The sequence below is a fragment of the Lathyrus oleraceus genome, chromosome 5, assembly GCF_024323335.1.
Source record: "Lathyrus oleraceus cultivar Zhongwan6 chromosome 5, CAAS_Psat_ZW6_1.0, whole genome shotgun sequence".
Taxonomy (NCBI): domain Eukaryota; kingdom Viridiplantae; phylum Streptophyta; class Magnoliopsida; order Fabales; family Fabaceae; genus Lathyrus; species Lathyrus oleraceus.
This window is the reverse complement of record NC_066583.1, coordinates 41366409-41379746: the sequence shown is the minus strand read 5'-3', so window position 1 is coordinate 41379746 and position 13338 is coordinate 41366409. Positions and strand designations below refer to the sequence as shown.

Genomic DNA, 13338 nt, shown 5'->3' with positions numbered 1-13338 from the left:
TTATAGTCCCAAGCTTATGAGGAATGCCTTCAAGTTTACATTTTTCAATATTTAATTACCAATTTCAGTAACTCTACTAATAAATTTTATTATCAAACTCGTTCACATATTTCATCTTTATTTTAGTACAAATACACAAAAACTTCACTCTTTTTCATCTTCTCTAAGATCTCTTTTCAGAGACATATGTGCCTATCTATTTTTTCTTGGTTTAAGTACAATTTTGGTATGTTGGAACAAAATTGGTTTGTCCTAAATCCCTTAGGTTTCGATGATAACAAAGTATTTAAAGAAAAATTAGGTATATTAATGTTTGTTCAAGAATTCAGGGCCAAAGACTAAATATTCAAATAGAATCCAAGTATTGGTTCTGACTATGGGCATTCAAAGAGAAGCTTAAAGGTCAAAATATGATGGACCAGAAGCTGAAGACTAGACTCTGATGGAGTCAACTTCTAAATAGCTCAACGTATGAAGGTTAAAGTATGAAGGAGTTAGCCTCTGAAGACCATACTATGAAGAAGTATTCTTCTGATGATCAGGTTTTGAGCCAATCAAAGTTAAAGGACCAAGGTGACTATGATAGGTCACTATCAACCTTCGAGTCTACTTTGTCACATGAATACCTTCCTAAGCTCTATTATATTCATAGAGTCTGTTGGAATACAACTGCTAATTCCTTTTGTAGTAAAGCGTTTTCAAACTAACTGTCATACCCCGATTTTGACCCTGAATTTTTTCTTTTTATTTTATTTTATTTTGCACTTGGCCTAAAAACTCATTTGCATACATTCATTCCCAAATCCATATTTTGTTACACATTGTTCGTTGTCTATGCCTTTTTGATCATGGTGCTTTTGACTATAAAATGGATTTTAATCATTTGACTTTTGTATTTTTTTCAATTTTTGATTTTAATTTCAAATTAAGTTTAATTCCAAATTTCAATTTAATTTTAATTGTTATTTTTACTAATGATTCAAAAATCTAATTGATTTTAATTTTCAAATAGAGGTTAGAATTGATGTCAAAAGTAATTTTAACAAATTATTGGATTAATTTGATTTTAATTGGGTTTTCTACTGATTTTTTATTATTATTTAAATTGATATTTAAATTAGTTTTGGTTTATTTCTGAAAAAAAATCCATTTTATATCCATAGTACATTTCAAAATCAAAATAGCATTACAACATTTTCATAAATTACAAAATCATGTTCCAAATTGCATTTCTCAACATTTTCATACAAGATCATCCCATTACATAAATCCTACAAATACAATCCGAATGAACCATCAAAGCCCCATCAAGAATTTAACAGATCCACTCATTCCAAGCCCTTGGTGGCTCTTCTCTTCACAGCGGTATCCCTTAACATCCAGCAAACACCCCCTGCTATGGACATATTCACATCATCCGGAACAGCTCAGATCCAACAACATCATGCTGTTTCTGCATCTAACACATTTTTTTCAATCATCAAACGTTGGAATTCAACAACATGCAGCCATGGAGTTATCAAGGAAGCACAAAACAAGAAGTCTATCCACAGGCTGGGAAAATTCTACTTGTGCTTTGCCCGAATGTGCAACCATGCGAGCAAGTAGTTAAGATGGCATGCTCTATCCTGTAGCACCAATGCACAAGTCAGCCAATCATTAGCATCAACGATAATCAATTCCATGCCAAATAAGTTGCATCAATACATGATATTTCATAACAGCAATCAATTTGCACTACAGAGAAGAAAGAATATCTGTTGTTGTCATTGAGGATTTACTAGTAAAAGGCATCAAAAATGCTAAAAATACAATTCTATCTAGATGTTCTGCCGGAGAATGGACTTCTATTTTACAATGTGATAGCTTTAGAACTTCACTTCCTGCAGCAGCTGAAGTTAAATGCGTCTCAGGTGCCGGTTATTTTATCAATGCAAAAGCGGTCTCTGGAGCACAACACATTGAACAATTCTGCAGCCAAGTCGTTCAAACACATGCCTCAACAAAGAATTTGCCTTCGTCTTGCATCAAGACTTTCGCCTGTGTTGTGTTGCTGTTCGCAAAATGAGGTCGTATATATCAGTACACCTATCTTCATGAATGCTCACAAACAGCAAGTTCCCATTTTTTGTCATCCAAAGCAAGCACCATTGGTTCACCTGCAACAAAACAATGTCAATGACTGCACTAAGGAATCCAATCGCTTGAATTTAAACTCAGAAGCATTCAGGAGGATTATTTCTTGTCAGATATCCGTTGGAAGAGAGGGTTCACCTGACGACTTGAACTTGGATGAACTGCGAGTGCTTTTCTACCCACACATAGAGTCCTTTGACCATTTGATTGATGATGGGTTTGAAACCATATTCAGAAGCATCAACCTCAAATCCTTTGTGGTTACTCATCCTTCAACATCAAAAAGCTTACAATTTCGTTGGAAAAACGGGCCCTTCATCCGCCTCACACCATGAAGAAGAAGCAAAATGGTTTTAGAAGGCCTGTTATCATAAAAAAGAAAAACAAGAGGAATCATAACAGCAACACGGACTCATGGCAGCAATACCTACAACTTCAAATCAGTATACATTCACCTCTTACCTTGATCAGCTTCCTGCTAACTTCAAGAAGCTATTGCTCCAAAATTTGAAGAAGAATGTTGCTTCTGGAAAGCTTGTTAAGGTTAAAGCTTCATTCAAGCTCTCAGCAGCGGCCAAAAAGCCTGCAGTTGCCAAGCCAAAGACAAAGCCGGCTGCCAAGGCAAAGGCTGTGAAGGCCAAGACAGCCGCTAAGCCCAAACAGACTACTCCCTGCAATTAGCTTTTGGTTTTGAAATTTAGATTTTTTTCTCTATATAATAGGTTAATTAGGAATATTAGGTAATTAGTTTAGAATATTAATTAGGGATTAAGGTTAATTGGATGAGTTTTAGGATATAATTAGAAATTGAAAATTAGATTTAGGTTTAGAGTAGAATAATATTAGTTTAAAATATTAGATTTTTTTTAGGATCATAATTAGGAGTTAATTTGATTAATTAGGATTTTTAATTTTGATTAGTTTAATTAGGTTTAATTAGGGTAGTCCAACAGTTTCCTATTTATTAGTTTTTTTTTTTTTTATTCTTTTTTTAATCTATCTTAGTTTACATATTTAAGTTAGCATTAAAATTACAGTTAGTTGGTAAGTGGTCTGGTGGAGAGGAGTGGTGTCTAGGTCTTTAGTGTAGTGGGTTTGATTCCCCTATGTGTAGTTTTTTTTTTTTTTTTTTTTAACATTTTCTTTTATATTTATGCTTTATTATTCATAGTTTTTTATTATTGTTTAATAATATAGATTTGTTTTTTCTTTTAATTGCATCATGTGTTCGAAACCATTTGAAAACTATAAAAATCATACGTTTCTCGATTTAATATCGAGCCCTTTTTCACACCCTTGTAAGTCGATTGCTTTTTAAGCATCGCCGTCAACCTCACATAGCTTACTCTTGGGCTTTCTTACAATGAGCCGGTTCTCTTGCACTTACACTCATGCATTGCATTATTTGTTGTTTGGGCCTGATTTAATTATTTCACGATTTTTTAATCCCCATTTAACAAGATGTACCCCATTCCCCCGATGTGTAATAATTTGGTACTGTTTTATTTCTTTATTACTTGACTGTTTAGTTAGATACCAACACAAGAATAAAATCAATAAATTTCAAAAAATACAAAAATATGACTCGATCCAACGTCGAGCTTTTTCTCAATAAACAAATCAATTCATTTCTCCCTCCTATTCCATTCCAGTTCTTCCAAACTTTCGTCAAACGCTTGGTTTAATGTCAAGCCACTTTTCCTGATAAAAACTCAAAATACTTAATTCCTATTTAAACACTTTTTCAATAAAGATGGAAGTGGAACGTGGTGTATACCACGCACTCCTGAGACTAGGATTCGAGATGTATATCTCGCCAATCCTAGCTCTCGCCATCATCCAATTTATCCACTTTGTTTTCTCTCAAACACTTATCCAAATTTCTCTTAAACGTCCATCAATACTTGATCTAGTGTCAAGTCATTTTTCACAACAAAACTCAAAATACCTAATTTTTATTTAAACACTTTCTCAATAAAGGTGGAAATGGAACATGGTGTATACCATGCACTCCTGAGGTTAAGATTCGAGACGTATGCCTCGCCAATCTTTACTCTCGCCATCGTCTAAAATTGTCAATGTGGTTTCGTCAAACCCTTTCTCAATCAAATCTAAGATACCTAAATCTTATTTAACACTTTTTCAATAAAGGTGGAAATGGAACATGGTGTATACCATGCACTCCTGAGGTTAAGATTCGAGACGTATGCCTCGCCAATCTTAACTCTCGCCATCGTCTAAAATTGTCAATGTGGTTTCGTCAAACCCTTTCTCAATCAAATCTAAGATACCTAAATCTTATTTAACACTTTTTCAATAAAGGTGGAAATGGAACATGGTGTATACCATGCACTCCTGAGGTTAAGATTCGAGACGTATGCCTCGCCAATCTTAACTCTCGCCATCGTCTAAAATTTTCAATGTGGTTTCGTCAAACCCTTTCTCAATCAAATCTAAGATACCTAAATCTTATTTAACACTTTTTCAATAAAGGTGGAAATGGAACATGGTGTATACCATGCACTCCTGAGGTTAAGATTCGAGACGTATGCCTCGCCAATCTTAACTCTCGCCATCGTCTAAAATTGTCAATGCGGTTTCTTCAAACCCTTTCTCAATCAAACCTAAAAATACTTAATATATATTAAATACTTTCAATAAAGATGGAAATGGAACATGATGTATATCATGCACTCCTGAGATTAAGATTCGAGACGTATGCCTCGCCAATCTTAACTCTCGCCATCGTCTAAAACTGTCAATGCGGTTTCTTCAAACCCTTTCTCAGTCAAATTCCAAAAATACTTAATTCATATCTTAACTTTTTCTTAATAAAGATGGAAATGGAACATGGTGTATACCATGCACTCCTGAGGCTAGGATTCGAGATGTATATCTCGCTCATCCAAGTTCTCGCCATCACTCAAAATACATCCAACCAATCAAACTCTTTCTCGCCGCCGTGCGATTAATCAAAAACCTTTTTCATAAATGAAAGATATATTGTCTTAAGTGATACAAAACAATGTTTCGGCCACGATTGTTGAGTAGAGATAAATGACGCTTTTCCGAATGTAGATCTATAAATCCGTTCGATGTGTGGTATGCGTCCACTCCTCATCTGTTTTGGGTAAAACGATGTTTTCGTCGATTAATACAATATAGCTTTCGCTAAAATCGACCAACAAACAAACATTTTTCTACCCAGAACTACGTAAGCCTTGATTTCTCTTTTGAGATACGTAGGAGCAGGATTTGTAAATCTTGTCAGGCCCACTAATAAAAAACTTAGGTTTAGTCCTTCGTCAAAAATCCAAAAACATTTCTTCTCTCTTTTATTCTTTCTTTCCCACCTAATAATTTGAAAAGCCTAACATTTCAAACTAACATTAATGCACACAACTGACCTAATGGTTCCCGTTGAGTACAACGGACGTGAGGGGTGCTAATACCTTCCCCTTGCGTAATCGACTCCCGAACCCTGATATTGGTTGCGATGACCATATCTTATCCTTTCTTTCCCACCTAATAAGATAGGTGTACTGATATATACGACCTCATTTTGCGAACAGCAACACAACACAGGCGAAAGTCTTGATGCAAGACGAAGGCAAATTCTTTGTTGAGGCATGTGTTTGAACGACTTGGCTGCAGAATTGTTCAATGTGTTGTGCTCCAGAGACCGCTTTTGCATTGATAAAATAACCGGCACCTGAGACGCATTTAACTTCAGCTGCTGCAGGAAGTGAAGTTCTAAAGCTATCACATTGTAAAATAGAAGTCCATTCTCCGGCAGAACATCTAGATAGAATTGTATTTTTAGCATTTTTGATTCCTTTTACTAGTAAATCCTCAATGACAACAACAGATATTCTTTCTTCTCTGTAGTGCAAATTGATTGCTGTTATGAAATATCATGTATTGATGCAACTTATTTGGCGTGGAATTGATTATCGTTGATGCTAATGATTGGCTGACTTGTGCATTGGTGCTACAGGATAGAGCATGCCATCTTAACTACTTGCTCGCATGGTTGCACATTCGGGCAAAGCACAAGTAGAATTTTCCTAGCCTGTGGATAGACTTTTTGTTTTGTGCTTCCTTGATAACTCCATGGCTGCATGTTGTTGAATTCCAACGTTTGATGATTGAAAAAAATGTGTTAGATGCAGAAACAGCATGATGTTGTTGGATCTGAGCTGTTCCGGATGATGTGAATATGTCCATAGCAGGGGGTGTTTGCTGGATGTTAAGGGATACCGCTGTGAAGAGAAGAGCCACCAAGGGCTTGGAATGAGTGGATCTGTTAAATTCTTGATGGGGCTTTGATGGTTCATTCGGATTGTATTTGTAGGATTTATGTAATGGGATGATCTTTTATGAAAATGTTGAGAAATGCAATTTGGAACATGATTTTGTAATTTATGAAAATGTTGTAATGCTATTTTGATTTTGAAATGTACTATGGATATAAAATGGATTTTTTTTCAGAAATAAACCAAAACTAATTTAAATATCAATTTAAATAATAATAAAAAATCACTAGAAAACCCAATTAAAATCAAATTAATCCAATAATTTGTTAAAATTACTTTTGACATCAATTCTAACCTCTATTTGAAAATTAAAATCAATTAGAGTTTTGAATCATTAGTAAAAATAACAATTAAAATTAAATTGAAATTTGGAATTAAACTTAATTTGAAATTAAAATCAAAAATTGAAAAAAATACAAAAGTCAAATGATTAAAATCCATTTTATAGTCAAAAGCACCATGATCAAAAAGGCATAGACAACGAACAATGTGTAACAAAATATGGATTTGGGAATGAATGTATGCAAATGAATTTTTAGGCCAAGTGCAAAATAAAAGAAAAAAAAAAGAAAAAATTCAGGGTCAAAATCGGGGTATGACACCCTTTATATAGAGAAGGATTTAGGGTTTTGGGAAGAGGAAAGACCCATAGACACTAGACACTAGGTAGATGCAACTTACAAGATAGTGGGAAGTTTGAAATGTAATGTAATGTAAATGCACACTTAATGGGAATTTTGAATGTAGATGCATGAGAAGGTTGAAGGTTTTCTGCAGAAAAACAAAATTTTTGAGCGATGCGTCGACCATACCTCTGCATGCGTCGACGCATACTGTTTGATTTTTTAAAAAAACACAAAAAAAATTAAGTGTCCGTCGACCATTGCCCTGTTACGGTCGACTCATACAGGCAAAATTTCAGTTTTTCACTTTTTTGCAGAGACGCTCACAAGTTTGATGCATAATTAGAATGCCACACAACAATAAACATCCAAAAAGATATATCATATATATATACAATATTATTATGTAGTACAACTATTTAACCATGAAAATTTGGAGAGAGAGAGAGAGAGAGAGAGAGAGAGAGAGAGAGAGAGAGAGAGAGAGAGAGAGAGAGAGAGAGAGAGAGAGAGAGAAAGGAACAGTATCACCTCGATGCCGGAGTAACTTGATGAACAATAAACTTGTGTTTGCCACAACATCAACTTTTTAGAAGTACAAGATTATAGTCTTAAGTGAAATAAGATAAAACCAGCAATTTATAATGCCCGTTCCGAAATATCGAGAATATCAAGTTCTCAGCGGATATGAAAGAAAGGTTCAGTAGCTAGCGGCTTTGTGAAGATGTCCGCTAGTTGATTTTCAGTATTAACATGTTCAAATACAATATCACCTTTCTCTACATGATCCCGAAGAAAGTGGTGTCGAATTTCGATATGTTTGGTGCGAGAATGCAACACATGATTTTTGGTAAGATTAATGGCACTTGTATTGTCACAAAAAATTGGGAGAACACGTATTCCGCCTCGACGGTTGACAAAGCAACTGAAACTTGTTTCTTGCTATGCCAACTGACCAAAGAATTTGAAAATAAGTGACAAGTGCCACTGGTGATAATAACTTTTTGTGTCTTTAAAAGAAGCTGATTTTTTTTTAAAAAGTAATTTTAAAAAAATGTTATCCATGGATATCTATAAATATCCACGAGTACCTTAAAACCCACAGATTGCCCTCTTAGCAGATACCCGTATGGATATGGAGCAGATATGGATATCGTATTTATCCAACGAGGCGAACACGTATATCATAATATCCATTCCCATGGATATCCATTTACATCCCTATTTGCAGATGGAACATAAGTTCTACCCTGAGGTGCTCTATGGGGAATACCTATTTTGTCGAAAATGAAGTTGTCTTTCTTGTCATTCCTTCCAGACTTCCGTGGCTTGTATATCTCCAAACCTTTGGCATCCTTTGTATCAAAGACAACACTGCAGCACAAGCACAACATTACTTCAAAATCCTTCAGCTAGCACATGTTGAGGAAATCAATCAACTCTTCCTCTACTTTTGGATACACCACTTTCACCTGCTCTGTGTATTTAAGCTTACTGACTTCAACTGCCTTTGTGTTGTTGTTATCCACAATATCGATCATCATTATGTCAACAATATCAACATAGATGGCCTTTTCAACCTTGGAGTGTGAATTTCCTTGTTCCATAGGCTTTGGCTTATCAGTAAATTTCAACATTCCTTCCTTGAGAGCATTATGGACTAGATCCCTAAAAAGAATATATTGTGAGATTTTATGACCTAGGAAGTTATGGAATTTTGAAAAACCTTTTTTCTTTCTTTCCTTTAATGGTGGTATTTTTAGCCCTTGTAGGAGTATGATCTGACCATCGACAACCATCACGTCAAAGATTTCATCACAATTGGTCTCATCAAATGTATATGTCTTTGTGAACTTGAGAACTTGAGAATCTTCCAACCCCTTGGTAATTCATTCTACAATACATAATTAGATAGTGCATATATAAAATTTGGGCTATGTAGACCGACATTTAGGCTATTTTGGGCCAAAATTTGTTCGATCACATTTGTTATACTGTTTTACCCCTCAAAATTGTTTTGCTGAGCATTTCCTACTACTTGGTCTGCATCTTGTTTTCTATCCATCAATATTTGAAATACAAAGGATTTGCAACAAATTTATAGAGTAGACACGGACTCACATTTCTCACAAACTATTTCGCTCGATGACTTGGATACTCCAGTTCTATAGAGTATGAATGAGAATTTTGCGACATCGACTACAATGCATAAACCTGTATTATATACTAATCCTATAATAACCGTCGGCAACAGTTGTTGGTTACATGTTCGACGCGTGTCCTACTATGCGGGGTTGCTTTGCTCTAAATTTCTTCCACGCGTCTTTAAAGAGAAACTACGGAAAACCAATACGAAACGTGGTGATAACTGTGTTGATAACCGTTTATGAACGCTTTAACCGCCCTTGTCGAAGACTGAGATATCTCCACATCGCGGTCTTTGGACTTGAAAATATTCTAAGTCCGTAAGACTTAAAAGTGTCGACTTTAATGTCGTGTCGAAGGGTAGTCATCTGATTTTTCAAGATTCTGAATATGTTTGGAAGAGAGAGTGACTCTAATCTGGTGGATCTGATCCTGAGACTCCTCCAAACCTTTCTTGACTTCGACTTCATTTACATGTCAGTCGAACCAATAGATCGATATTGTCAATATGTCGAAACTTTTAGCTTAATCTTTAAACATTTAGTAATGTCAACGTAGTTATGACTATCAATTCATTGACTTTTCACTCAACTAAAATCTCAAACTAACTACGACAACGACCTTTATTTTATACCTTGATACAACATGAAAAGAACCTAAATCATGAAGTTGCTGTTAGTTTCCAATTATTCTCAGATTGCATATTTTTCAACAAAAAAACTCATGTTTCAGTTATTTTATTTTCAAGCTGGGTTTGCTTGACCTATATTTTATTTTATTAGAAGATAAAGCTTTGTTAATCCTAATAAACAAAAGGTAGCAAAATGTACGTACAATATAATTAATTAATGATACAAGATGTTTAATTTAATGGATCAAACTTGGCCATCATTGATTCTTACGAAGGAAGATCAAGTTTGCTCCATTAAACATGGATACACTTAGATTTGTTTTTAAACTCATTACTTAACTTCCATTTGTAGAATTATTTGATATTATTACTATCAATAATCAAGCTGGTCCACCAAAGTTCGGGCGTTGTTGCCACCCCTCAGTGCTCCCATCACCTGCTATGTATGACATGCATGACAATGGCACGAGACACAGTCCTCGACTTCTCAGATATTGCTTTGCTTCTCCATTTGTGTCACCTATGGCCGAATCCTGATATTATCAATATGAAGCGTTAATATTCAAGAAATTTTCTTCAGTAAGCCAATGAAAATAATCTATACAAGATTAGGGAGTGATAGAAATTTTCTTCATATTAGTATATAATAACAATCTATGAGTCACTGACACAGATACAATACACGCACGATCATGAGACTCACACGTTGACACGCGTACAAATTTGAAGAAATGTATTAATTGAATATAATTATATGTGTTGGTATCGCGTTACACACCGACACACCTTCCATCAAAAATGTCGGCACTACAAAGATAAAAATAGAATCCTTACCCCTTGCATCAATATGTTGTTTTGGTTTTGTGATGACTTCATATAGGGAACACTTAGTGTCTGCATGAAGAAGAGTTATTAATTTGTAAGAATTACGAGTTAAACAATTTTGTTTAAAGTATTGTTATCATAATTGTTTCAAATATTTGAAGATCAGATAGAAATCAGTCGCAGTTTAATCATGACAAAATAAAAAAATGGCTATTTAATCACGATCTATCGTGACAATATTTAACCGTAACAAATTTTGAAGCATGTGGATATTCCGCCAACCCTACCAGATATTCGGATAAATTCCTTAGAATGTACTAGTAAAATGTATACCTCTACTTGGCCTTGAAGGAATTTAATGTATCCAATAGCTTCCATGAGTACAGATGCAGTGTCAGTCTGCAACATCCAATTCAAGACATGCTTTTAACAAGTAAGTTACTCTTTTCATTCCAATATGAATATCAAAGTTATCTTAGTTATGTATCACAAATTGAACAAGTGTTTACTCAGTATTTTACCTTTCCAAAAGGAGCCACCAACTGTTGAAGAGCCGCAATCCTATCTCCTAATTTTTCTTTCCTAACCTGTAGATTAATTTCCAACAAAAAAAAACATTAACTAATGCAACACTAGTAATTAGTACTCTAATAATTTTTCTTTCTTCCATAAAAAGGCACCTTAAAGGGTGCACACGAAGGCGGTCGTGATTCTGATGAAGATCGTGATTTCTTCAATGCCGTTTCCGATTGAGAAGCCTTCGATTGCATCACTCTCTTTGTTTCTCCGCCACCATTGCTGAGTAGCGACGGCTTCTTTTGTTTTGCAACCAAAAAAAAAAGAGTAAAGATCATTAGTCCAATATAATTCAAGTGGCCCAGTCTTGTTCAAAAAAGAAACCAAAAGAAAAGGAAAAAAGATGATAATATTCTGATTAAAGATATGTGCATCATGTCAAAAAGAGAAAATGTTTTGCCACAAGTTAATTAATAAAAAAAAATCATTGCAAAGAGTAACTTTTTTTTATCAAAAAGATAACTTATCAGCCACCTCTAGTTAGTCAACTTCATTATAATTAGTAGTATATTCCTATAAAATCATTCTTAATTCTCTCTTATGTAGTGTTGAAAAATAAGTAATAATATAAAAAAAAATTGAATATCTTACATGCACGTATGGCATAGAGAAAAATGCTTTTGAAAACATGAAAAGAAGAAATGAATTCGAAATACTCACATTAATGGAGTTACTAGAAGAGGATCTGTTTGCGAGTTCGTTCGGCATAGGATGAAGATGAAAAGAAAGGTTTTCATGATCATTAGTACTAAATCTACCAAGATGATGATCTTGTGAATTAGTTAGTAGATCTAATGACTGCATGTTCATGTCCAAGGTTGAGGTGGTAGACGAAGACGAGTAATGATTCAAGTTCGAGATATTTATACTAGGGTGAATCTGGCTACCATTAATGTTATGATAATTTTGAGCATTGTAAAAGTCTCCACCAGTGTAAAGATTCTTGAGCATGAGAGCATTCATATCCTTGTGTTCATCATTAGTACTATTCTTCATCTGTATTGTAGTGGAAGAATCATCAAGTATTCCATAGTTCTCCATGTTTGAATTCGGAGGAGTGTAATTAAGCATTTCAGTAAATTTAGGAAAACTCGCAAATGAAATCTCTTCCTTAACACAATCTGACTCATGGTTTCTGTTAACATCATCATTTGTCCATTGATGATGATGATGATGATAACCTAAACCTTGAATCATCGCGCTTGATCTCGAATATCTCGGATTAACTTCTTGGAGATTTGAGTTGAAGTTACCTGCAGCATTATTCCTACAGAAACACATATATAAATAGGGTTAGAACTTAGAAGACACTAAACTAAACCCTAGACTACAAATTAAACCCTAGAAAAAATGAAAACTCAGAAAGGACTTACAAAGTGATGTTTGTTGGGGTCCAAGAGTGGATGGTGGTGGTTCCTCCTCCAACAGCATAAGAAGATGGGATAGAAGAAGATAAAGAAGAAACAGGAAGAGGAGGTTGTTGGTCTTGGAGATGATGGAGATTTGTAGATTCCATAATCAAAATTTATAACTATACTTGTTTTATATAACTTGTTAAATAAAGAGAAAAGAAAGGGTTGATTGAAAATCCCAAGATGATGAGTAACAATAAGGATGGTTTAGTAAATGGAATCTCTCTACTGTAATGAAAGGAACACAGTTCCAGGTGACACCCACATACCTCGGTTCTTTGCCCCCACTTTTTTCTTGGGTTTCATCTTTACTCTTTCTTCATCTTTAAAGTATCCTTGAAAAGGAAGTAAGAGAATGATGAGTATTATTTCATATATATTTCAATCTATATACCCATACTATATACCTTTCTTTCTCACTCTCTCTCTAACTTTTAATTATTTTATTTCCTTTCAGGCCTACTTCACTTTTTTCACTCCTTTTTCTCTCTTGCAGCTTTGAGTCTATAAATAAATATATATGTTTATAAAGAATTATATAATTTTGTCCTTTATTGAGTCCACTTTTTTTCTTTCTTTCAATTTTCTGCTTGATTATTATTATTGTTATCATTCTCTACAGCTATGTGCCGTTTGTGTTGTGATCAGGTAATTACAGGAAAACGATTAGAGTC

The 13338-nt window shown here is 34.5% G+C and overlaps 1 protein-coding gene across 2 annotated transcripts; it reads right to left on the bottom strand.

Moving 5' to 3' along the window:
• Positions 1-10037: 10037 nt before the first annotated feature.
• Positions 10038-13028, bottom strand: LOC127080299 (transcription factor bHLH110). Of its 2 annotated transcripts, none has more exons than XM_051020623.1 (7): positions 12626-13028; positions 11913-12519; positions 11357-11488; positions 11198-11263; positions 11010-11075; positions 10686-10745; positions 10038-10384 (listed from the first exon to the last, which is right to left on the bottom strand). In XM_051020623.1, the coding sequence occupies exons 1-7, from the start codon at positions 12766-12768 to the stop codon at positions 10232-10234; spliced, it is 1227 nt and encodes a 408-aa protein (XP_050876580.1). In that variant the 5' UTR covers positions 12769-13028; the 3' UTR covers positions 10038-10231. The 2 variants fall into 2 exon arrangements, with proteins under 2 accessions (XP_050876580.1, XP_050876579.1); XM_051020622.1 differs by having other exon boundaries at positions 11357-11491; positions 12626-13027.
• Between the last annotated feature and the right edge of the window lie 310 nt (positions 13029-13338).